Source organism: Armigeres subalbatus, chromosome 2, assembly GCF_024139115.2.
Source record: "Armigeres subalbatus isolate Guangzhou_Male chromosome 2, GZ_Asu_2, whole genome shotgun sequence".
NCBI lineage: Eukaryota > Metazoa > Arthropoda > Insecta > Diptera > Culicidae > Armigeres > Armigeres subalbatus.
Genome location: NC_085140.1, coordinates 10,520,186 through 10,547,325, shown reverse-complemented (window position 1 = coordinate 10,547,325; position 27,140 = coordinate 10,520,186). Strand labels below are relative to the sequence as shown.

At 39.2% G+C, this 27,140-nt stretch overlaps 1 protein-coding gene across 1 annotated transcript in view; it reads left to right on the top strand.

The window, feature by feature from the left end:
• LOC134217692 (sodium-coupled monocarboxylate transporter 1) overlaps positions 1-27,140 on the top strand; it is a 264,070-nt gene that overhangs the window by 111,723 nt on the left and 125,207 nt on the right. The window contains exon 9 of the mRNA XM_062696502.1: positions 21,116-21,238. Coding sequence (XP_062552486.1) covers positions 21,116-21,238 — 123 coding nt within the window. The remainder of the gene's footprint in view (positions 1-21,115; positions 21,239-27,140) is intronic.

Here is a 27,140-nt window from a genome sequence, read left to right as displayed (position 1 = left end):
CCTGGTGTAGCCGGGTCGGAGCCGGGAGATGTCCATCAGTTTTCTCAAATTGGGGAGATCTGTTCAAGCAGAGGTGGTGACTTTTACTTTGCGATGTAACGTGTTGGTGGACAACTGCGGATCCAGTCTTCCCACAATACCTTTTTTATCCAGGTATTGGTATCCCCCAGAGGGACGGATGTTGAGGACCTTGGTGTCCAGTTCCCGCAAAACGATCCGCGGTAGTATTGCCAGGTATTCCGCAGTGCCCTGGGATCCAGGGAATTTGTCGTGTTACCCCAACTGTTGACTTTGACTTCACGGAAATGCGGCAGGAAGGTGAGCTCCTGGTGCGTGCTGGAGTGTCACCGACGACAACCGACAGAATGTCGTCGGATTATATTAAAATGTAGATGTTTGGTGGTGCGAAGCGAAACATACAATTCATGGCAATGAGGAAAAGTTGAACAGTTAACACAGACCCTTGGGATAGAAACCCGTTCCATAGCCTAAGTGGAAAGCATGCTGTCATCTGTATCGAGTTTACTCGTAGCCGGCAGTTCACCAACCTCTTGCGGACTTTAAATACGCAGGAGGTCAGCGAGATTGGTAGAATTTTGAAACGTCCAGAACGCTGATTTTCGGAATTGGAATAACAAAACTTCGCCGCCATTTGTCAGGGAATATTTGGCCACACCAAGCCTGGTTGACCATATCGAGAAACAGTACTTTTTCTGGTGGAGGGAGGTTCTTCATCTGAACCTGACGACTTTCCGCTACTCTTAGAGAGGGCGAAGGACAGCTTGGCAGCTGTGAAAGGCTGAGCTAGCGAGGAGGATTTGGTGACGGCGATGGTCCTCTGGAACTCAGGTGGGTAGACGCTTACCGAAACTTATGTTTATGTTGGGAAGTATTTCCCGAGTGCGTTGGCTACCTTAGGGGAGATCGGAGATGGTACAATCTTGATCATCGAGGTGAATGGGAGAAGATCTGAAATCTTTCGAGTTTCCACGGACTATTCTTTCTCTGTTTTCCGCTGAAACCACTTTTGAAATTCTTTCGATTTTTAATGGGAAATTCCTACGGATTTTCATGGGATTTTTTTTCGGGAAATTTCTTCGATTTTTGACGGAAAATTCTTTCGAGCTTCCAACGAAAATTCTTTAGAACTGTCGAGGGATGTTCCTTCAAATTCTTGTTTGAAATTTCTTCAAATGTCCACTGTATTGTTTTTTCCTTCGAATTTCCTTGAGAAATTCCTTGAAGTTTCCATTGGTAAATCTATTTCAGTGCTCAGCGGTCTTTCCCGATAACATCTTTTTCCGTAAAGTCCAAGAGTTTATGCGATTCCTCTTTTACAAACCAGTCATAAGATGGATTAGTACTGGTTTTCAGTTAAAACTCTTTTCACTAGAGCAGAATACATTTTTTTTCCTTGTTCTGTTGCGACATGCAGTGACATTCGCTTTCTACCATAATACCGGGTAGGTACATGATGTCCCCCTCATCAATACCCGGGCCGTGAAAACGCCACCAGAAGTCCTCCAGTGAACCGGTGATGACATTTTAATCAGCGTTAAATCAATTGGAAAATTTCAATCGGACTAATTTTAACTAAATGACCATCGTGGCGTTGAATTGGTTCGGTGTCGGTATGCCGTTGCTCGTGTTGAAAAATCGAAAACATTTTAATGAACCGCAAATATGAGTGAGCAGTTGACCACATCCATTGCGTAGATTACCATCGAGGATCTAATTTAAAGTGTGGATTTTTTCATTCCGTCTGGCCCCATGGAATAAACGTGGCCAAAGCATGTGCTAATTATTATAATCTAAAATCCCACCGCTCGCTAAATTGCGTCTGCTAGGAAATGCAGTTCATAGAGACATTAAATAATTTATCCTCATTTTTGCGGTACTTAGCCCTTGTAAATTGATTGAACAATCAGCCTTTGCGGTTCGCTGTGGAAGGCTGTTCGACGATCGTTCGAGAGCCAATGGAAATCGGCGTGGGTGATGGGATGAAATATTTCACTTAATTGGATTTAGTGCGAGCATTCCATTCCACCCGGATGAGATTGACACTTTCCCATTCCCGTGTGCGTGGTGATGCTGACCGTTTCCGGGCAACGACATTATCACTTTGCATCCCAATGATCCGCTGTAGTGGGACAAATGCTTTTCCGGGTTGCATTTCCGGTTTGTCCGTGAACTAGTGCCGAATTGTTTCCGAGGTGTGGCGGAAGGGGGGAGCAGAATCAAGGGGTATCAAACAGGAAAATTAACTATGGAAAAATGGGGCTCCGTGGAGCGAGAGATTGATTAATTCGTTTCCCGGTTGCTGGGCCAACCTGATGGATGTGGGGCACCCTGTGGTTCACACGCGGAATGACATTTGCGGTGACTGGTGTGGAATGGATTGGATCTCTGCTGTACCCGGCCAGAGATTTGTTCGTTTCTGAGCGTTAAAATTTAATTACGTTACAGTTTGAGTTGATTAGGTTTAAATTAATTCATATTACAACGTGACAGTAATCCGATCAGAGTGGCTCTACGAAGGTTATGGTGCGATTTATCTTTTGAGGGGGCTGAGAGGGCTCGTTGATTACGATTTTGACCACTACAACGTTGAAAGTACTGCTGGTGAAATGCGTTAATTATGTGTGTCATGACTAGGATTTGAAATTGATAAAATTATATAATTAATGCAAAATAATACATTTGATCATTAAGTTTGCACCACGCATCCCTTGAAAAACATTTTTACATCACCTTTTGTTCATGTTTTGCTTAAACTTGTTCTAAAATGTGCATCAATTATGAACAAGTTTTCGCTTATCACGACGAACGGAAAAATAAAATGTATTCCAGTAGCTTCGCAAAAGTTTTCTCTACCGATACTTTCAACGCATATTCAGATGGGAGCTTTTATTGCCAATTCCTAGAATAGATCGGCAGCACACGGCGTGGAACCCAATTTTAAATTGTTGGCGTTTCGTCGAAGGATTCGTAGGATAGGCTCATCACTCCAACGCACAAAGCCGGCGGCAAGCATCGGGAACAGCAGCACACGGATCGCTGGGATCTATTCCGGGAGAACCAATTACTTGCTACGTTAAAAATTGACAATGAATCGATGTGATTCCGGTATTCGCGTATATAGCCCCCGGTGCCACCCGCGGTCGATGAAACTCAGTTATTTCTTTATTGGTTCCGGTAATTGATGAGGTGTGATTGGAGCCGCGTCGCCGATTGCGGAACCACGCGTAGTTGCCAACATCATAGAATGAAGACATTTCCTACGCGAACTAGCTTCATTCTCTTTCGCACAGGGGTGGCAGATGATTTTATAGGCATTTTGTATTTAATTCAATTGAATCTTATTTCTGCTTTTGCTGCTTTGTTGGAATAGTACATTCCCTAATGGAACATTATAGAATTACCTTTTTATTTGCGTTTGTATGTCATGACGCTACCTTACGTGCAGGAAATGTCTAATCCGACACAGAACAATTCTGCTCTATACAAGAAAAAGAAAAAAAAAACATTTGTACTAATAACAAGAATTCTTGATTTTCCAAAACTTAATTCAACGATGGTTTCTATCATTTGGTATTGTCGGTCAGATTATTAAGTAGTTTGTCAATGAAGAAAAACTAATTTCCACAGAAGAGACTGTTTAAAACAGCCAAAACGTGGGCCAGTTAAAAAAATATTGTTTTAATTATAAAGAATGTAAATTCAAATCCCATTATATATTCTTCTTTCAAGACCCTTTAAATTATCATTATGTTTAAGTTACTGCAACTAGCGCTTTAAGCCCGTGGCTAGTGAAATTAAAATAGTGAACTGTTATTAAGTGTTGTATATAAAGATATCACGTTAAATGTCCACCAAACATCAAAATGATCTGGTTTACAAGGAATGATTTGGCAATAATACAATCAAACTTGCCATAGTCATCTCATCATCTGTAAATATCGCAAAAAAAAAATCAAAAGTGCCTCGTAATGTCACAGAATGTAAAGAAAAACATACCAAATCGTGACTTTCCTCCAATCTGGCAGTCCGTCTTGCAAAGCTGACGTCACTCGTTTTCGTTCATCCAGACGATAATGGCTGCGAATCGTGATGACACTCTTCATCCCGCAATTGGTTCGCTAAAAGTGGATCTAGTTGAACCGTGCTCTATGGTTTGTGGGATCCGGTCCGATGGAAGGCGAAATGTGATTAGATTCCGTTCACCCCCACGATGATTTAGTCTGAGAGCGAGCCAGTTTAATCCAGTTGGAAGTAATCAACCTGTCGCGGTGATTAGCCCGTCTAATGGCGGTAATCAATTTGACAGGTTTGAATAACTGGAGGTGATTGTGACTCATAAAATGTTATTTATTTCGTTGCATCCCACGCGCTGAAACCCTACCGTTGAAAATGTATGAAAGGGAATTTCATGCCATCAATCTGAAGCGCTGTGAATGGTCGTCAATGTAAGTAACGAATAGAAAAGCCGTAGTGCCCAAGTGCTTTAATCGTTCTCTGTAATAAACTTTGTCAACTCCAGAAGCCGATGCAATCTTGGGAGGTGATTAAATGTATTGTGCAGCAGACTCACAGTGGAACGCCTTTGAGATAGCCGGCAGTGTCGAACAAAAGCCAACGAGCGCAGCTAACTTCCGAGAGCAGCAGCATAAAAGGAATCGCATTAACATACTAATAAAATTTCGTCATTCATTCGCTCGCGGGTGGGTGGGGTTGACTGAGCGCTGGTGTAGGCGCCATCATCGTCTTCAGTTAGTCCTCATCAACGTGTAGAACGGAAAATTTCGGTACATTCCGGCGAGAACGTTGGCGCCGCAGGTGTGGCAAACCGGATGCATCTCTGTACACTGACTGCTGCAAGGATGTACGGAGTTTCATGTTATGAGCTTCTTGGTGGAAGTGGTGCCGTTTGACTCAATTTCGGAAGTGTGGTTGAAACGAAGAGCGGTATATTGTGGAGTGAGAATAATGTCTTTTCGAGATGCTTAAGCGGTATCGAAACATTGGGGGGTAAAGTGAAACTTTTTGGGTGAATTTAGAAGATCGGTCGTCATTCTCAACATAGTAAAGAATCCTTTTTTACGTAGATTCATATTGCACGATATTTATAATGTGGTTTTTATAGAAGCTACGAGATTTATGTTATCGTAATTTCGTCCTTTTGCCTTTCTCGTACAACAAAGTTATGTGTGTGTATGTGTGTATGTGAACATTTTTTAGACACACTTTTAGGAACTTAAGCACTGTTTATCTAATCGACAAATATTTGTCATAGACTATTTGAACAGAATTTGCCGTGTGCTGATTATTTGACATGTGCCAGTACATGATGAACAAATAGTTGAAAATAACCTATTTGTCAAGTATTATGTTTGAAAATTTTATTTAATTGTTTATCAAATGTTTTTCAAAAAACAGTACATTGTTTGTCGTCAAACTCGCATTAGACATTTTTGTTTTGCTGTTATTTTCAACAATAAAGTGATAAATTTTCCAATCATTTCTAAACTATTTTGAAAATGGAATCAAGAGCATTTTCAGTTGCGGTCACTTTTGCCTTGGGTCGAGAAACGAGAAACAGGTGGGTGCTCAGCCAAATTGTTGCAAGAGCTACGCAGAAATCATCCGAAATTGTACAAGAAATTCGTCAGAATGTCCGCCGCCGATTTTGACTACCTTTTAAGTTTGATTGGTACTCGTATCTAAGAGCAGGACACGGATATAAAAAATCAATATTACAGAGAGCATGAGCATGAGCATGATTGACCGCCCACGGTTGCTACTCCGTTATATCCAGGTCAGCTGTAATTACACAGAGAACCAACAGACTAACATCTCCCTAAATGTGTAAAAACTGGTGACCCACAATTGAGCAATACTGGCGCCGGCCGTGTCCACATGCAGATCAATTGAGGAATGGGAAGGAATATGTTGACGTGATACTCGCTTTGATGGAAGCCGACGCATTTCCATATAGAATATATAGGGTAGGAGTGTAGCAAGGCTCGTTTTGGTAAACGGTATGCTGGCGCTGGGTAAAACGTGTAGTTTTAGCGCAAACAGAAGAACAAAAACAATATGCTGCTTGAAATCTTTTTGCACCAAAGCACGTTCGATCGCGCACTAGTTAATTATCGTTTCGACCGCACAAAGCAAAACAACGTGTATCTCGAGACTGTTCTGCATAACCAAAATCAATCGCGCACTTATTATTTTTTTCAACCGCACAGAACACAACACAACGGATCTGGAGACCATGAACAGAATAACAGAACATTGATATTTTTTAATATTAATATTTAAATATCAAGACATGCTATGGATAAGAACAAACTAATGCACATGATATTGATCACTTCTTATAAACAGCATAACTTGATCTCCTCATGATATTCTATTTCAAAATATTGATATTGTCGTTTGATCCTTCATCTATCAAATCAATTATGTAAATATCTCATTTTGTTATCTAATATACATTTGGGGTTGGGGTTTTGACCCGATGTAAGGGGTTTTTCTTTCGCTGCATCATCCACTGCTCCCCCGATTCTCTATTGTCCGGCGTCTCTAGCATTTCACACGTCGAGTGGTCCGTATTGTGACCGTCACTTTCACTCGCACGTTTTCTATCAGATTTCTCAGTATTCGGATTGGACACATCCATTACAATCACAGTCTCCTTTTCCGATTCATGCCCTATATAGACCGAAAAATGCTCTTCCATCACTACCGAAGCGTAAGTAACGTTTTGCTGGTTTGCTTTCCCTGCTGCTTTGTGAAGTCCTGTCGTTGTTTCTTTTGTTATTCCCGGGGTTTCCGCTTTCCGGGGACAGATGTTCATCCGGTTCATTTTGCAGAGGAAACATTTGTTCTTGTTTCCTTCATAAAATATGTTCCCTTTCCGATTCATGAAATGCAGCGATGAAGGGATTTCCTTCTTCACATTCATATACACGCTACGTACACCAGTGTACGCGTCGAGGCAAAGTTCACCGGGAATTTTTTCGCGAACAACATTTTTCACTTCGCCATACTTCCCCAGTACTACAGCTAGCTCATGGTCAGTAACCTCAGGGGGTAGGTCGTGCACCCGCACATATAAATGTGTAGTCCCCCGCATGAGACATGCATACAGCGGCGTCTTTTCCATCTGCATAATGGAAAGTTAGATCCTCCGAGTTGGAAGTCAATGTATGCAGCATTGTTTCCTCCGTGATGAAACTTGATGAACACTTGCGATCTTTTATAAACAGCCTCAATTTGGCCGTAGTTCGTCTCCAACATCTTCACAAAATGAACAATTTTGCTGCCAATCGGGAAAGTAAACTCTATTGTAAACTCTAAACTCACACATCGCGACGACAAAAGCGATCGAATTGAAAAATGCAACTGTTGCAATACATCCAATAATAATTGAAGCATAACTAGACAATAATAGTCAACTCGTAGTAGCCACAAACTCAACCTCGAAGATATCTAGAAATGAACAGGTTAAGTGAAAACATTGAACTATGAAGGATATAAGTCCATGCGAGAATCCTGATGCAATGAGCAATCCCCACGAGGAAGAAGTGTAATTCTTGTTTTGAAAACATGTTTGACAAGTTTGATTTGCTTTGCTTGCAGTCGAGCTAATTTGTGATTCTAAGAGGTGTAAATTCCTGGAAATTCCTCCAGAATTGCTATGGAAATACCTCCAGGAATTCCTCTGAAAGTTCCTCTGGAAATTCCTCCAGATATCCCTCCAGTACTTCTTCCGGAAATTCCTCCAGGACTTCTCCAGGAATTCCTCCAAAAAATCCTCAGACAATTCCTTCTAGATTCCTCAGGGAACTCATCCAGGATTTCCTTCCGAAAACCCTCCAAGAAATCCTTCTAGAAACCCTCCGAGAATCCATTCGGAATTCTTCGAAGAATTCCTCCAGGAATTCCTCCAAGAATTTCTTCGGAAATTCTTCCATGATTTCTTCCAGAAATTGCTCCAGGAATTCCAGAGTTTCCTTAGAAAGTTTCTTTAAGAATACCTCCGATAATTCCTCCACGATTTCGAAATTCCTCCGAAATTTTTTCCGGAAACCCTTCAGGAAATCCATGCAAGAAAGAATTTACGGAGTAATTCCGGAGGAACACTTCAAGGGGTTTCCGGAGAAATTCCTTAAAAAAATCTGGGAGGATTTTCAGAAAGAATTCCTGGAGGAATTTCTGGAGGAACTCCCGGAGGAATTCCTGGAGGAACTATTGGAAACATTTCTGGAAGAACTCACGGAGGGATTCCAGGAGAAACTCACGGTGGAATTCTTGGAGGAAATCCCGGATTAATTCTTGAAAGAAATCCCGGAGGAACCTTTGGAGGAAATCCCGGAGAAATTCTAGGAGGAATTCTCGGAAGATAGCTTGGAAGATTTCTTGGAGGAATTCCTAGAAGAATTTCCTGAAGAATTTCTAGAGGAATTCTCTGAGGAATACTTGGAGGTATTCCTGAAGAAGTTCTTGGAGAAATTCTCGAAGCAATTGTTGGAGGAATTCCTGGAAGAATTCTTGGAGAAATTTTCGGAGGAAATCCTGGAGGAGTTCTTGTACGAATTTCGGAAGATATTCCTGGAGGGTTTCCCGGAGGAATTTCTGGAAAAATCCCCGGACCGATTCCCGGAGAAATTTTAATAATTTAAAAAAATCATTAATAAAGTAAGAAAAAAACTTCGTTGAGCAATTTCGGGAGAAAATTGGAGCAAATCCTGAAGGAATTGCCGGAATAACGTTTGGAGGAGTTTCTTTAGCATATACTGAAATTTTTGGGATTGACTCGCTTAGGGAATTTTAGGAGGGTTTACCGGGAGATTTACCTGTATTTCTGGAATTTCTGATGGAATTTGTGGAGGAGTTTTTGGAGCAGTCTGGAAGAATTATTCCTGGAGGAATTCTCGAAGGAATTTATGGAGGAATTCTTGAAGGAATTCCATAAGAAACTCCTGAAAGAATTTGAGTTGGAAGAATTATTTTCCGGATAAATTTCTATGAAACTTTCTGACTTAATGTTGATGGAGCAATAATTTGCCCCAAAATCAAATTCAGAATATGCCACGAACCGAGACATACATATTGAGTTCTGATAGTAATATTTGCCCCAAATGAGTTGTTCAATTTAATATTCAATTGAATTAATGAATAAACTTCTCCATTAACTTAAGTTGATGTAGAACTAAAGATGTGAAACGCGTTGGAGTAGGTGTTGCAGTTGGTAATTGGGAAGATAAGGTAATTTGAGCACTTTTTGTTATAGGCATTCCTCAAGAAGAATTCTGAACGAATTCTAAGAACTCCCTAAGCACCGATTTTTTTTTCGGGAAATTGCTGGAATGCATTAAAATTCATGTAAATTAATGTCTTTCTTGATTTTTTTTCTTTTTCTCAGTTTGCCCGACCTGGGCGCAATGAGAATAGGCCGTTATTCAAATACTACAGCTATAGCGAATCTTTTTAATTTTACATACTGAATTATTTGCAGCACCGCACTTTAGAACGGGAAAGGACCGTTTGGCCGAATACCGTTTGACCAAATGCCATTTGGCCGAATGCCACTAGGCCGAAAGTTTTTGGCCGGATATACCATTTGGTCGAAAGAATCGTTTGGCCGAAAGGGGCATTTGGCCGAAAGAGTCGTTTGGCCGAAAGAGTTATTTAACCGAATAAGACATTTGGCCGAATAGGTCTTTTGAAAAATGAGAAATTAGGAGTGAGAAGTGAGACGTTTCACTACTCACTTCGCACTACTCACTTTCCACAGTGAGAAATGATAAATGAGGAATGAGAAGTGAGACATCTCACTTCTCACTCCTCTTTTCTCGCTGTAGAAAGTGATAAGCGCGAAGTGAGCGGTGAGACGTCTTACTATCTACTTCGAACTACTCACTTTTCACAGTGAGGAGGAGTGAGAAGTGAGATGTCTGAGTCCTCCCTCTTCATTTCTCACTTCTCACTGTAAAAAATGAGAAGCGCGAAGTGAGTGGTAAGACATCTCGTTATTCACTTCGTGCTTCCCACTTTCTACAGTGAGAAGTGGGACGCCTCTATTCCCATCGTGCTTCTCACTTTTTACAGCGAGAAGTGAGAAATGAGACATCTCACTTCTCACTCTTCATTTCTCTTCATTTGACACGAATTCACTGTAATAGTGTAAAGTGTCTTAAATAAAGATAAAAAGAATCGTTTCTCACTACTCGCTGTAAAAAGTGAGAAGCGCGAAGTGAGTAGTGAGACGTCTCACTACCTACTTTTAAATACTTTTAAATATTTTCAAAATTATCAGTGTTTTTTTTAAATAAAAAAAATAAACACGATTTTATTGCGTTCAAACAATCCTTTTTGTTTATATTGTTTTTATAGTTGCATCAGAGATTTATTTAGAACATTTCAGGTAAATTATTCAGATTGGTAAACGGTGTTGATAAAATGGAAATTTCGTTACTTTATCAGCTTATTGAACATGAACTGTTTAAAAAAATGCTAGTTTTGTTTCAAAAGCTTCAATGTTGGATAATAAAAGTTGGGCTGTTGTTCCTTGCCTTGCATAGCGATATTTGCTAGAAAAGCCAAGTCACTCATCTATTCAGGATCATACTGCTCGGGCAGTGGTTTTCCTTTATCTCATAAAAAACTTTCGCCATTTTCTTTTCGATAAGAATCAAATCTCTCAAGCGTGATACCACGGCTAAGTCAATAATACAGCAAGTCTCCGCATTCGGCTTTATTTCCGTCAACACCATTTGGATTTGGGTGTGGTTGTGGTCTTAATAACGAGTGGCAATACTTTAGGAATATTGATCGTTATCGCATATCGATTATTTTGATCAAAGGTAAGCCGGCCTAGGACTACAAGTGAAGAGGCTTGAATGAATTAAAGAATCTTTTGGTGAATATGCAAGAGCAGGGGAATGTGATTGCTTTTTGTTGCTTAGAATTATCACAACGCCATTGTTCTTTCCTGTCATTGCTGGTGCTCCATCAATCGTAAGGCCACTTAAGTTTTCGAAGGAGAAAAAAAAGTCCCTTCACACAGGTTAACAGCCCTCAGGTTAGTTGTTCACTGCATTAGGATCAAAGCTATCAATTTATCTGTCATTCGAATATGACCATCAATTCCTTTTATGAAGACAGCCACCTTTGCCATAATTTGCATGTCAGTATTTTCATCGTTCGCGAGAGAGTAGCCACCCATAGGCGGTTTTTTTTTTCAAGTAACGTAGCTTTTACATCTTCTACGAGAACTTTCACTCTTCATCGTGTTCCGCTCAAACCAGTGCTACTGAAGGAGGCTATTTCCTTAGGACACACGATGTTAACAAAAACTGAAATGCATTAACCAGTTCTCCGTCCTGGAAAGGTTTCATCCGTTTTGCCAAAATCTTACTAACAGCAAAACTGGCCCGTACTGTGTTTTCTGACTTTGAGTTTGCTCGAGTGTAGAGAATTTGTTGCTTCTATAATCCACTGTATAAATTTGAATCAATAAATGGATCGAGCGCGCTACCTTTGAAGCTCTATCAAATCAACTTTTGTTACCTTCCTGGGCCCTTTAACCCTTCATAAGGCAGACGAATCTAAACAATAAATTAATAAAAACAACAATAAAACACAATGTTTACATGGTATTTAACTTAAATGTAGGTTTGTTATAAATTAAACAAACATTGAAAAGTTGATGGCAATATAGTTGCCACTGCCTTGAAAGCGGGACAACATTGGTGGCAATATAGGGGAACAGACGGCTTTGGCAGGTTTTGTTCTATTATTGGCAGGGGGTTTTTGTCGACCAAATTTTATGAAATTTTGCCAGAATATTCTTTGATATGCAAAGAATGTTTAGGCCAAATTTGAGCAAAATCAGTCATAAAAAACCCCCCTGACAATAATAGAACAAAACCTGCCAAAGCCGTAAACGACAACGACAAAAATAAATAAAAAATTTTTAAATTAGGTTTTACGTCTAACAAATCAAAACAAGGCACGTTACATTTTGTAGTGGAGTCTCCTAGTCGGAAAATGCATTATGTATGTATATTAGAGTGGGGCGCAGTTGTATGAAAAAACGCAAACTTTGTCCGATCAAGTGAGATCAAGGTTTTTCTGAATCATTTTGGGACCCCAATCAACTGTGCAAAATATGGGCTCGATTGGTTGCAACCTCGCATGCCGCATCGCGTTTTAAATTTACATGGAGATTAGTATGGGAAAACGTACTTTTTTACATTTTTGCTCTTAGCGGCTTCAATTTATCATCAATCACGTGACTCAATACGTTAGCATATAGTCTGGAGGATGCCGAAAGACTTTGCCGAAGAAGGTACGTAGCTGGAAGGTCTACAAAAAATGTTATTACGTTTCGAAAATTGATTGTTTAAACCATATGCAAGAAATCAATGTTTCTGCCAGCACTATCGGACAACCTATGGTTATCGAAGGGCAAAACCCATCTTCCTTCTTGTCGGATTTTTTTCTTTGTGAAATAATTCCGGATAGCTCCCATTAGCTCTAAAGCCCTATAAGATCAATTATTTTGAAATAACACTCAGTTAAATTATTGGTCTACGTAGTACGGCAGTGTTGGCAGAATGAACGATTTTTTGCATATGGTTTGAACACTCAATGTTCGAAGCGTTATAAATTTTTTTTGTGGACGTTCCAGCAACGTGCCTTCTTCAGCAAAGTTTTCCGGCATCCTTTGGGTTATACTTTAACGCAATGTGCCACTTGGTTTACGCTGAACTGAAACCTGTAGTAGTAGAAATGCAAAAATATACGTTCTCCCATACTAATTTCCATACAAACTTCAAACGCGATGCGGAAAGCGAGGAAGCAACCAATCGGTTCCATATTCTGCACAGTTGTTCAGGACCCAGAATGGCTTCAAAAAACCATTGATTTGAAAAAATGACCATGACGCCCCACTCTAATGTATATATGTTTGTAGTTAGCCACCATCCTGGCTAGAGTCTTGCTCTGCATGCGGTTCCACTTGACAGTAAGGTCAAGTTTTAACCCTTTATAAGGCAGTGGCAACTATATTGCCACCAACAAATTATATGTTCTTCTATTTATTAACAAGAGCTCTACTTATTATTTCACATGTAGTGGCTTTATTCGCTTCCTAGTAACACCCCAGATGAATTTGAGCCATAAAAAAATGGAAATGTCAATTTGAGAACAGTTTTTTTACGAACAGATCGTAAGTTTCGAGTGGAAGAAGGATTTTCAGTTATAATTCGTTAAAAAAACGACAAAGATATATTTTTTCCCGTTGGTATCAATTATTTTGAATCTCCTGTGTTAGATTATTACGTGATTAGCGTGAAAAAGCTTTGCCTTTCTGTATATTTGGTTTTTGGATTTTTGACGAAATTGTGTTTTTTTCCCAAGGGTCCCCCTTGGGAGAAAAAAGGCAAAAAAAATCACTTATAATGCGTTTTCTGACTAGGACTCTTCACCAAAAAGTGTAAAGTACCTTGATTTGACTGGTTCTACGTAAAACCAAATTTTTAAAAATCTTTCTATATTTTTGTTGTTGCCTGTTTTCCCGCTTGCCGGGCAGTGGCAACTAAGGGTATGCGATAACACAATTTTTCCTGACGAAACGAAACGAAATTAGAAATGCTACTGTTGGATCGGAACGAAACGAAACGAAATTCAAATTTTCTTCCGAAACTTCGAAACGAAACGAAATCCGGGTCCATTTGATTCGAAATTTTTCGAAACGAAACGAAATTTAATTTTTTTTTCCACGGAATTTTTATTAAATAGTAATATAGATAAGACAAAAAATGTTAAAAAAAATCCGCGTTGAAAATAATTTTGTTTAATATTTTTAGAGTCAAATAAGGTCGATACAAATACATATATAAAAAAGTTTGCCCTCCCTAGAATTTCTTTCTCTAAAATAAAATTTGGATGCGACAACAAAAAAAATCGGAAAATTATAAGGATTTTCAAAATACTCTTTAACAAATCCGAGGAGGGTTTTGATTTTTTTTTTCATTTTTATATTTATTTTTTATTAACCCCTCCCCCTTGACCTTTCTGGCATCAGTAGGGCATATTTTTTATAGAATGTAACGGGCTTTAAGCAAAACCAGCAATGCACATTTTGAATATGAATCTGAAACATTTATTTGCCCTAGCTGCTGGGTTTAGTTTCAGACACCAGTCAACTCACAAAAACTTAAAACTGGCAAAACGCTCAGTTATATTTTCTGCAGATTTGAACCACCAATGAATCACGAGTTTCAAATATTTTGGTTTATGAATGCGTCGTTTTATCTACGGATCAACCCACTTTGAAATTACGGCGCCTTTCTTGGCAGCAACATAATCATTTTATTTAATTGAAAATTTTAAAAACATGTGTTGGGGAAACAAACGAGTTCGTTCTATTTTGCTCCAGATTGAAAGTAGAATAATGATCGAAAATTTGAAATGAAACTTAATCACTACTGATTTCATTCTACATAATTGTTACCCAAATGCCATAAGGAAAATGCGACATAGGTAAGTAACAGATCATTTTGGATCTATTCACCATTTTCAAAAGTATGCCCCTCACCATAAACATCGTGAAAATATTCTTAGCTTACCAACAAATTACCAACAAATTTCATATTGATTAGATCTGTTCACCATTTCGAAAAGAATTACTCCTCCATTTCATCTTAAATAAAGCCTCTAAGCAGTATGAAAGCTGTTGATTGCAATACAAAACTGGACTTTTTAAAAAAAAATGCTAAGGTCTGTTGGAAATATTACTTAATAATTTATAGTAATTTTTTTACGTTGTTATGGTGAGGGGCATTTTTCATTCATCACTTTTTTATGAAGTTAGCCGTGGAAGATAAACGAAACAAACAACCACTGACTTTCAGCTTAAAAAGCATTCTACAAATTTCAAATATAAATTATATTCAAATAGTTTATGGGCCACCTCAGGAAATATTCTTTCATGTAAGTGGCGTTTTCCATAGCAATTTCCGTATAATCTTCAGATGACGCGTGCACAGTCAAATTACATCCAAATTAACTAAAACTTTAGGAGGTCTATTAAAATGACAAAACCAATCGTTTGAGCATAGGGGAGCGAAAAAGTGAAAATTTGAATCACTCTAATGTAGGCATTACGTAGGCTAACAGTGGCCAAACGTCTCGAATTATGTGGAACTGTGGCACAGTCTACTTGCCTCGCATTTCCTGGTGCCCCGGAAAGCGTTCCGTATTTCATGGTGAACCTGTAAAGCCGTTATTTCTGCAGCTCAGCAAAATAAAGATCAAATTTCCGTTAAAAATGTGGTTATTTGCTGATTTTAGCAATAAAATGAAAGCTAGGACATGATACAACAATTCAATCGAGACTGCCTTGTTACTATTCAGTTGGTAGCTCTGAAAAGGTGATCGCCAGTGTAAACTAATTAATTTGGCACAGAATCTTCCAAATAGGGGTCCCGTGGCTTAGTCGGTTACACGTCTGCTTTATAAGCGGATGGTCATGGGTTCGATTCCCAGCCCCCCATCAACCTCTCGTCAATCACCAGAAGTGCAGCAATAGTACGGTGTAATGGAGAACGCGTCTAACCAACCTGACGGCGACTGACAATCTGACCCTCTTTTCGGAGGCATACCCCTAACGGACTCGATACATGGCAAACGGAACAAAGCATCTCTACATGGACTCACAATATGGACGAATGAACGGACGATGATATAAACAATAGGTGGTCATCTAAAAATAGATCCTTTGTGGATTCTAAGAGACGAGAATACCACAGTAGATCTCGGCACAGTAGCGGTCGTCGAACACAGAGTGCCTACTATAGATAGTGGAATATATAGATGAGCGAAGATAAATCCTCTGTCTCCAAACGAACTGTCAAACGTGTCTCCAAACGAGCATGACGTCACGATTTCAATGGAAACGTTAAGGGCTGTGACGTCATATGCGCGTGTGCACGGGCAAAAAAATCGACTCAGCCATGCTTTCGCTCATCTATAGATTCTACTATCTATAGTGCCTACTAAATAAATAAAGGAATAAATAAAGAATCTTCCAAATACAGGTTGGACTCGATTATCCGGAGTATCGATTTTATTTTCACTCCGGATAATCGAATCACCATAAAAAATTAAATCTGCAATTAAAAAACCTATGGTTTATTTTACTTGCAGTGCTGCCCGATCAAGAATGCAAAATAAAATTATAACAAGGGGTGTTATTTATTTCAGAAAAATATTGTAACAAAATGTGTTATAAATTTTGCTGGTTAGTTGTTAAAATAACAAAAATTATATCAAAAATACCTCTAGCCGTAACATAATTAAAACAGAGGTTGATATCTTTATATCAACATTATAACAAACGTTGATATAATTTTTCTGCACAAAAATCTACCTTCAAGGTAATTGCTTACATCACGGATAGAAATCTTGTACGCTACCACGCCGGATTTCCATCCATAATGTAGGCAATTAACTTTGTTCCAGCTATGTATTAATATCGAGCGGGTTCAAGTTATACTGAAGGTGATTACCACCGATTTTATTTCCAATGTCTACAAATAAATGTAGGCAATTATTTTGTGAAAATATGCATAACTAATATTGTTATAATTTTGATATGCAATAAAACTGACCGAAGACACATTTTTATCGAATTATCTAATTATAACACACGTTGTTTTAAATAACAACAATTGATAGAATTGAGTTATAATTTTGTTATGTATTCCTGATCGGGTGTAGTCAGATATTATTCAGAAAAAAAATCTGAATAATCCACCTGCGGCTTTCTGGTGTATTATTGAAAAAATAGTATTTTTGCCATATCTTTTGAGACTATAGTCCGGTCCAGCTAATTTTCAATATGAAATGATAAGACAGGATTTCCATTTGAATGCAACTTGTTGGTTGAGAATACGTGCAAGAAAAAAAATGGCTGGACTATTTATACGCTTTTTGTACATTACTTACATGTACTTTGGCCATTACTTATTTTATGCCAACAACTCGAACGCAGACATTTACGATTATTGCTAAATATTAACTAGCTATTAATTAGTATTAATTAGTAAGTTTATTATTAATTAATTAGTATTAATTAATTAATTGTTAATTATTATTCATTAATTATTAATTAATTAATTAGTATTAATTATTATATTAACTAAATATTAATTAGCAGCAGCACGTCCAAACTAACAACAAACTGCCCTATGGAAAACGCACCGCACCGGCACGATAATGACAGAAAATCGGTACGATTTTGAAGCATTTGAATAATCTGGGTCTGAAGGATCTAGAAAATGTGAGAAAATTATAGATTTCCATGATATACGGAATCAAAATTATTACAAATTATTTTTACTTCACTGAACAATATTATTATTATATTATTTGCATTAACAAATATGCATTACGTTTTATACTTGAATACTTTTAACAAAACATCGAAGAAATTTTCAAGCGGAAAGCTAAATGCGTTTCTGTTGAAGATACAGAATTGTATTACGTAGTGAGATTTAATGAAAGAATTTATATGTATAAAATATTGAGTGAAATTGACTTCATTGTGCGGCGCAGCCGAATTTTTTTTTATGATGTAAAAATTGGAATTATGTATTAAAAATAAATTTCGAAATTCCGCGAAATTCCGTTAAATTTCGTTAAAAGAATGATTTTTCTGTCGAAATTTTTGAAATTTAACGATACGAAACGAAATCAGTAAATCAGATTTCGCCATACTAAAATTCCGCGGAATTCCGCGGAATTTCGTTTCGAATGCCCTAAAACGAAATTTTTCGAAATACGGCATATGCTTAGTGGCAACTATATTGCCACCAATTTTTCAACGTTTCTGAACTGGTTAATGTATAACAAACATACATTTGAGTTTAATACCATGTCAACATTGTGTCCTATTGTTGTTTTTGTTAATTTATTGTTTAGATTCGTCTGCCTTATAAAGGGTTAATATGAGTTATCCTAGTCGGAAAACGCATTTTATGTAAAAGAAAAATTGCACTTTTGTTCCCAAGGACCCTTGAAAAAAAAAACGCAATTTCGTCAAAAATCCAAAAGGCAAATATACAAGAAAGGCTAAGCATTTTTTACGCTAATCGCGCCATAATCTAACACAGCAGGTTCAAAATAAATATTACCATTGGGAAAAAATATATTTTCGACTTTGTTTTTTTTAACGAATTATAACTGAAAATCCTTCTTTCACTCGAACCTTACGGATTCCGGATCTGTTCGTAAAAAAAACTGTTCTCAAATTGACATTAATTTTTTTATGGTTCAAATTTATCTGGGGTGTTACTAGGTAGCAAATATAGCCACTACATGGGAAATAATAAGTAGAGCTCTTGTTAATAAACAGAGAAACATATAACATGTTGGTGGCAAGATAGTTGCCACTGCATTATAATGGGTTAAAATATCATACTTCATAGAATGCTTGGATCCAGATTTAATTCCTTCAATCCAGCTTTTCTAGCCATAAACTGAATAGGGGGTGATTCAATCATGACAGATGCTGTGTACAGAAGTTTGTAGGAGCATCGCAGTAGACTTTGATTTTGGATTGTTTTGTTATCTGTCATAAATTTTCACTAATGGGTGAATGTTTACAAATCACGGTAACGTAATTTGGGTCTACAACTATTATATATTTTTTCCATTCTAGCGAGTCTGGCGATACGAGAAAGGAAAATTGTACGAATTTGATGTTCGCAATGATTTACTTTGGTGCGGCAGGAACCCAAGCCTTTTGTGCTCTACGGTTCCTTAATTTAATCTGCAAGGACTATGTTCTTTGCTGTCAACGATTGTGATGAATTTGTCATTATTTGGAAGCCAACGAATGGAGGTTTTATATTACTCCAACTCTCCAACTCAATCAGTGCGTCAATGAAGATAGTCATATCACGTCACATATTATAGGCCTTTAGCCATACAAACAGTCCCTCAAATATATGTATGTATCATTGACTGTAAACTACTCGTGAATATTGCGCTCCACCGTAATGCTCTGCTGATAATTTCTAAAAGTCTGAATCTGATATAAGGGAGAGTCTTTGGCTTTTTGATTGACACCACGAAGATATCCACGAAGAAACCACGAGATATCGAGTGGACCACACCAATTTTACGAATACTTTGTCCTATTTCATCAAAAATCATATTCCCAAATAAATTTCTCGAGCCCCGGAGTTCATTGAAGTATAGAACGTTGTGAGGGATATACAGAATGTCTGGAGCATCATGCTCTTTTCATATGCTTCGAATGTGGACGAATAAAATTTGAATTCCGCCGTACGGTTGTGTCTCACATATTCCGTCCCACATTAGGCGTAGGATTGAAGCTTTCTTGAAAGACCATTTCCACCGAACCTAAAATGATTAGAAAATTTAAGGTATAGAAAAAAAAATGAATTGAGAGGAATAGTTTGATGATTGAAGGTTGGATCTTTTGAGCGATAATGAAAACTTTTGAAGATTCATTGTAAACAAACATTTTTCATCATAGTACAGCATACTTTGATCTATGCTAGGAAAATTTATAGTGGACAACGCTAATGTCAAAAGGGGTGATTCAAAAATTATAGCTGGACAGGATAAAAAGCTGGATACATCAAAACTTTCTGAACAAATTAAGAAACCCGGCCGTCCTTTTTTCTAAGTGAATATAAACTGTTCTGGATAATCTTTATTGGAAACACATTGTTCCACATCAACCTTATGTGCCTTGGAGTCGCTTAATGCAATCTCTTCAAATTATATAAAATAAAATTTGTCGTTTCAAATTCAAATAAATGAATTCGCAGCTTACGCTTTCGTTTCAACTTTCGTATTTAATAATAAATAGTAAAAAAGAGCTTCTCGAGCCAGATATATAGAAAAGTTGGCGGGCCGTTCATCAAGTTATTTTTCTTACTTTAGAGATGGCTTTTCAGTCTTGATAAAATCCTCAACCAAGAAACCTGTAAGAATTAAGTCCCTGAAGAAGGTCCCAAACGGACTGAAACGTCGGACAAGATTTAATAACAGTGTTTTGATTTTGTCAAGACTAAAAAGCCACCCTTAAAGCATTAAATCACAGTCAAAAGTAAAAGTTATTTTTTTAACGCGCGGTCCACAAGAAATGGAGCTGAGGGCAGAATCCGGCCAGCGAGCCGTACGTTGTGTAGACCAGAGTTAAACCATTTCAACATATTTTTCTCATAATTTGTGGAAAATATTAATTTCTAATTTCCAATATGTTTGCCAACGATCATCTCAAACTATCTCAAACATTGTATTTTGGAGGAAAATGCTTCAAATCAGGGTACGGTTTCCAAATCATTCTACTCACAAGCGAGTTCTTATGGATTGAAGCTTCTTGGGTAGGTCTAGACTAGGTCATCAACGATTTTTTGAAAATTCGATTATTCCTATTCCTGGATCTTTACTGCTCGGGGGCACTATTGCATTTTATTGAATATATTTATGACGGTTTCCTAAACCCCGAAATATTTTCAGAAATAACACAACTTTTCACGCACCGCTTCACATAAATATTTGTTCTATATAGTTACAATGTTTCAAATTGAGCGCCATGACATACCTTGCTCTTGTCCATTCAACGCCTCTGGAAGGGTGTCCCCTGGAACGCGTTTGTTATGATAACTACGTTTGCATTCGTGCTTCTCGCGGAATTCACCCATTGTCTACCCAATCTTCCACCTGTTCCGTTTAATATGCGGGGTTGAGAATGAGATGGCACATTCCAACTGCTCCAACATACCTTTCCCAAAGAGATAAAATGTACTCATTTTGGTTAATCTTATGAGCACACTCTCACACCATCCCCCTCCCATTCGCGAATGCCGTGAAGATGAAGAGCGAATCCGTAACAAGATAATGTGTTAAAATTCAAATGAGCTGTACCTGTCGTTTAATGTTGTTTGAAATTTTACGACCATCGTACTGGTTGGGGGAGAACCGTTTCGCTGTAGGTTGCAGATGGGGGTGCTTCAGTTTTACTATTGAATCTCGACTGACAGTCATTTTCTGTTCGTTTCAGGACTGTTGCTGCCGCACTCAATTCGCTGTCGGCCGTCACTTGCGAGGATCTTCTGGTGACCGGATTCGGGATAAAAATTTCACCGGAACGGAGCTCACTCTACGCCAAGTGGATGTCGCTGGGGTGAGTAAACAGATGTTGAGACACATACTCGCTTATTTGCATTTTCGGCGTAGGAAGTCAGTGAAAACTCAATACGATTGTCGCAGGCTATAACAGAGAGTGTCAGATGGCGTACTTACCTAAGCGCGCCTCAGAATGGCGAATGGATCCATTGAGCATATGTTTATAAAAATGAAATTTACTCAAACGATGTGTTTACGGTAGGAATGAAGGCGAGTGATTCGAAAGTTTTAATTGTATAAATTTGGAGAACTCGCACCGCAGTGGTGTTACATAATCCGTAAAATGTTACTGAAATCGACAAATTGATGTTGGACTTGCTCTTTCCATTTTATACTCAGGTTCATGTTGTTACACTGAAATTGGTTACTTGTCCCCTTCGCATGCTGTTGTAATATGAAACTGTTAATGACGATGTTCATTCTTGCGGCATACTGTAACTGGTAGTGCAAGTTGGTTCTGTCGAACAGGATCAGGAAATGGTTTCTATCAGTTACTCTGCCATTAACTGCCGTCGCCCTTCCTTCAAGGCTTGGAATGAAATGTGAAAGAGGGTCAACTAGGTCATGTGTGAATCATTGGAAGATTTATCTTTCGGATCCTATAACTTATGGATAACGTATAGGTTGTCAATGTGTAGGCGATACTTCCGTAAGTGATGGAAACTATTTAGAATTGATTGAAAACCGATCATTTGGAAAGTAGTTGCGTGACATGCAGATAACGATAGAGATATTTTTGACAAAGCAGAAGGAGTTTGAGCGAAACTCCCATGGATACACCATGGTAATCCACCACCTAGTGAATTTGATCTCGCAACGATATTGGAAGATTATCATGGAAGAAAGGGATTTTCTATAGGGAGCAAAACTTTTATATCCTAAGCTTTGAATCTGCGAGAATCGGCGGAAAAAGTAAGAATCGTAGGTAGGTTATGTTGAATATTGTGGAAAACATGCTGGATACACCTACAAGATACTAGATTATGATCTTGTGTAACTTTCTTCTACATTTTATCAAGTAGCCGCAATGTAGGTACTGTTATATTATTGCTTCAAATAAGTTTGTATGAGCATTACTGCCAATCCTTACAATATCAAAACAATGCTGTTAATAGAAGTATTTGTGACAATTGGGGGAAAATAAACTGAGACTTGATTCCACATTCTTAGCAACAGTCTGAATAAAGCACACGTTTTTTATTTGCTTCATATAATCAACATCTCGATCCTCGAAAGATTTTAATAAGCCTGTCATAGGCCACCCTTCTGCACAGCTATGAGCACAACTTCTCAGATTTAAAGCCATCTACTGTCAATTCCTTCCACCTGTCTTCATTCTTGAGCTCTGTACACTGACTGTCTTGCACCGACTGAAACTAGCATTGCTTTCCAGCCATCGAGCGAACCCCAATGCCAAAGAGAACGTGACGAAGTAGCAATTTTTTTCCATTCTCTTCAGTGGCTTCTTAAGAAAAGAAAGCATATATCTACGTACGAATGTACTCCGTACATACTGCTCAAGCTGAACCACCCGAACGACGCGAATCATGGTCTATCAGTGCTGAACACTGATGCTGATGGGTTATATACGCATATAGACAGATACGAGTGTATCACATGTTTGATATTGTCATTTCGTTATCACAACATATTTTTACAACGATGAGATACTTTCGTTTTCCTGTTGAACCTAATGTGTGTTTGAAGAACAAACTCCTGTGCTGGTAATTTTATGCAGCATATCATCCCATGATTTAATTTCTAGTTCCAGGTGGGAGCTTGTGACGCTTCCAACCCCGACAACGGGAGGACTCAGCCAGCCATTCAGCCGCTTGTCAATTTTTCGCGGATCATGCTCCTTAACTAGGACAAACAGGGATCAAGCGGGAAAAAGCTTGTCATCATTCGGCGCAAATTCCGACCTCACTCAGGTGAAGCGTCCCGGAAAACTGCTTCCACTGGAATTGGTTCAGATGTTCACGTTGATGAGCATCGAGCTTCATGCTGACGACGACGACGACGACGACGACGCACGGTGCCGGTGATGATAATGATGGTGTCTCATTTTCATATACATCACGAATTAAACACCTGAATGGGCACGAATAACATCTACGCGGATCATTCTTCGCCCTCGGTGTAAGCGGGATTCCGCACTGCTTCCGAGGTGTAAGCATGTGGGGGCAAAAATCTCATTTCTTTTCTCCATCAGCGCGAGTTAAGGATACCTACCTGGCTCCGAGGGGGTGTTTTCTCTTTAGGGAAATAAATCAATCTATCGCGTGTGCACTCACTGGAAATAAGCTCCGCTAGTAGCGCCGCCGGGATGATTATGGCCCGATGGAAAGTGATTGGGATGTGCTACGTGCGAGAGTTTTCCCGATTATCTACACCTTGATGTTTTCGCATTACTGAGCAGGTGACTGAATGAGAGCTTACAGAATGGGAGGGTTGTGTTTTCATACGGGATTTTCTATAGATTTCGTTTGCGTATATAGAAATCGTAGGAGTGCATTTCACTTATCTTTAATGCCATGCTGTATTGTTGCACAGACTTAGTCGAGTGCGAGATTACCCCGTCCATTGGAATTATATGCGAACTCTAGCTATTGGGAAAAGATATTTCACAAAATAACTCGGAAATCAGTACTTTAATCTTCAGTTAGAACCAAATAAATCCCTTTTTGATAACTCATCTTGGAAATTAAATGAAACTATGACGAAATTGAAATAATTAGGTTTGACTTAAACTTTGATTCAAATATATTATTTGATGCATGAAAGAAAATACTGATATTTAAGAGAATATTCAATCTTGTGCTTATTCTGTTCTGAATTTCCACAAGAAATGGTTCTGTTTTCTTAGTATATCTGAGGGAATTTAGCTTAATTTCGGTCTTGTCTCGAATTTGAGAGGGTGATTCTTTTGAATTTCCAAATCGAATTCCTTTCAATTTCCGATGAAAAAATCTCCTTTGTTTCACAGAAAACTTACTTACTTTAGGCTCGCAATTTCCGAAGGTAGGTCTGTCATATTGTCCGAAGCCAATCATTCTGGATCTATAAGGGAAAATTTCCTGATTTGCTGGATTTTTCTTATGAATATCGCTAAGAAATTGTTTAAATATTTCGTTAGTGATTTTTTTTCAATCCCTTAGAGCAGCGGTCCTCAACCTGGGGATACCTTTGTTGGCCCCAGGGGGTACCTCGAACAAAAATAACCGAAAAATAACCGCCTTCGTACCCCGGGATGGTCGCCTGAACTTCTTCTTCTCATTGGCATTACATCCCCACAATGTGACAGAGACCCCTCGCAGCTTATTGTTCACTAAGCACTTCCACAGTTATTACCTGCGAGGTTTCTAAGCCAGGTTATCATTTTTGTATTCGTATATCATGAGGCTAACACGATTATCTTACCGCAACAGCGCATCTTACCGCACGCCTGAACTACAGTGAGGAAAAGCGATGTGGTCCTGGTTGACGGTTTCGGTTGTAAGGGTAGGCGTTTCGGTGACATTCCCGGAGTTCGCTTCATGGTAGAACAGGTGGTCAACGTTTCGCTGCTGGCCCTGTACAAGGAGAAGAAGGAATGTCCACGATCATAAGAGAAGAAAAAAAACCGCTGGAGGATTCGCTGTAAATTATATTACTTTAAAATATAATGTTAAATACAGGCTTCGTAGTTGGAACCATCGGACTCCAAAGCCTCCTTCCAAGAGCCTCTTTTCAAAAGGCTTAGAAGCTTCATTTTATTGATTAATTAGTTGCAAGCATCTTAGAGGAAATCTTTCACGGTTAAAAGACTATTATTCTTCCATTTACTTCCACTAATTGATATTTATGTATCAAACAGATACGTATATCGTTTTCTACTTGAAAATTTCTTCAGTGTTTTTTTATCGAAGTTTTCAAGTAGGAAACGAAATACGTATCTGTGTGATACATAAAAATTGATTAGAGGGAGCAAATGGAAGAATAATAGTCTTTTAACCGTGTTCATTTTAATGGCTCCGAAACCCCTTTTTAAGAAGCTGTGTGGGCTTTTCTTGAAGAGGCTCACAAGCCTTTTTCTAGAGGCTCAGAAGCATCTTTCGAATTTCTGATAAGCATTCTTTTAAGACGCTCAGAGGCCTCCTTTTAAGAAGCTCGGAAATCTCCTTTTAAGAGACTCGGAAGCCTGCCTTTAATTGGCCCGGAAGCCTTCTTTTAAGAGGCTCAGAAACCTCCTTTTAAGAGGAACGGAAGCCTTCCTCCAAGAGGTTCAGAATTCGTCATTTAAGAGGCTTGGAAGTATCCTTTTAAGAGGCTAAAAAGGGTACTTTCAAGATGCTCAGGAGCCTCCTTGATAGAAAGCCTCATTTCAAGAGGTTCAGAAGCCTCCTGCCAAGAAAGCTCAGAAGCTTCCTTTCGAGAGGCTCGGGAGCTCGTTTCAGGAGGCTTGGGAGCGTCCTTTCAAGAGGCGGAAATGTGCCCTTTCAAGATGTTCAGAAGCCTACTTTTAGGAGGATTGAAATCTTCCTCTCAAGAGGATCGGGGACCCCCTTTATTTTCATTTATTTAGTTAACATCTAAACAGATAACACTGAATCAACAATTTGACGCCACAATGCACAGTTCGAGGCCACATCTCTCCATCCTCGGATACGCCCCACGCTCGCCAAGTCGTTTTGCACCTGGTCTGCCCATCTCGCTCGCTGCGCTCCACGCCGTCTCGTACCTGCCGGATCGGAAGCGAACACCATCTTTGCAGGGTTGCTGTCCGGCATTCTTGCAACATGTCCTGCCCATCGTACCTTTCCGGCTTTAGCTACCTTCTGGATGCTGGGTTCGCCGTAGAGTTGGGCGAGCTCATGGTTCATTCTTCGCCGCCACACACCGTCTTCTTGCACACCGCCAAAGATGGTCCTAAGCACCCATCTCTCGAATACTCCGAGTGCTTGCAAGTCTTTCTCGAGCATTGTCCATGTTTCATGTCCGTAGAGGACAACCGGTCTTATAAGCGTCTTGTACATGACACATTTGGTGCGGTGGCGAATCTTTTTTGACCGCAGTTTTTTCTGGAGCCCGTAGTAAGCCCGACTTCCACAGATGATGCGCCTTCGTATTTCACGATTAACGTTGTTGTCAGCCGTTAGCAAGGATCCGAGGTAGACGAATTCCTCGACCACCTCGAAGGTATCCCCGTCTATCGTAACACTGCTTCCCAGGCGGGCCCTGTCGCGCTCGGTTCCGCCCACAAGCATGTACTTTGTCTTTGACGCATTCACCACCAGTCCAGCTTTTGTTGCTTCACGTTTCAGGCGGGTGTACAGTTCTGCCACCTTTGAAAATGTTCGGCCGACAATGTCCATGTCATCCGCGAAGCAAATAAATTGACTGAATCTGTTGAAAATCGTACCCCGGCTGTTACACCCGGCTCTCCGCATGACACCTTCTAGCGCAATGTTGATCAACAGGCACGAAAGTCCATCACCTTGTCTTAGTCCCGGCGCGATTCGAACGAACTGGAGTGTTCGCCCGAAATCTTCACACAGTTTTGCACACCATCCACCGTTGCTTTGATCAGTCTGGTAAGCTTCCCAGGGAAGCTGTTCTCGTCCATAATTTTCCATAGCTCTACGCGGTCTATACTGTCGTATGCCGCCTTGAAATCAACGAACAGACCTGGACCTGGTAGCTTCCCACGAACTCGTTCACTAATGGTGACAGACGACGGAAGATGATCTGGGATATCACTTTGTAGGCGGCATTAAGGACGGGGACCTACTTTAGGAGGCTCTGAATTCGTTTTTCAGGAGGCTTGGGAGCCTTCTTTAAAAGGCTGAGAAGCATCATTCAAGAGGCTGAAATGCGTCTTTTCAAGACGCTCGGAAACCTCCTCTTATAAAGAGCAAAAC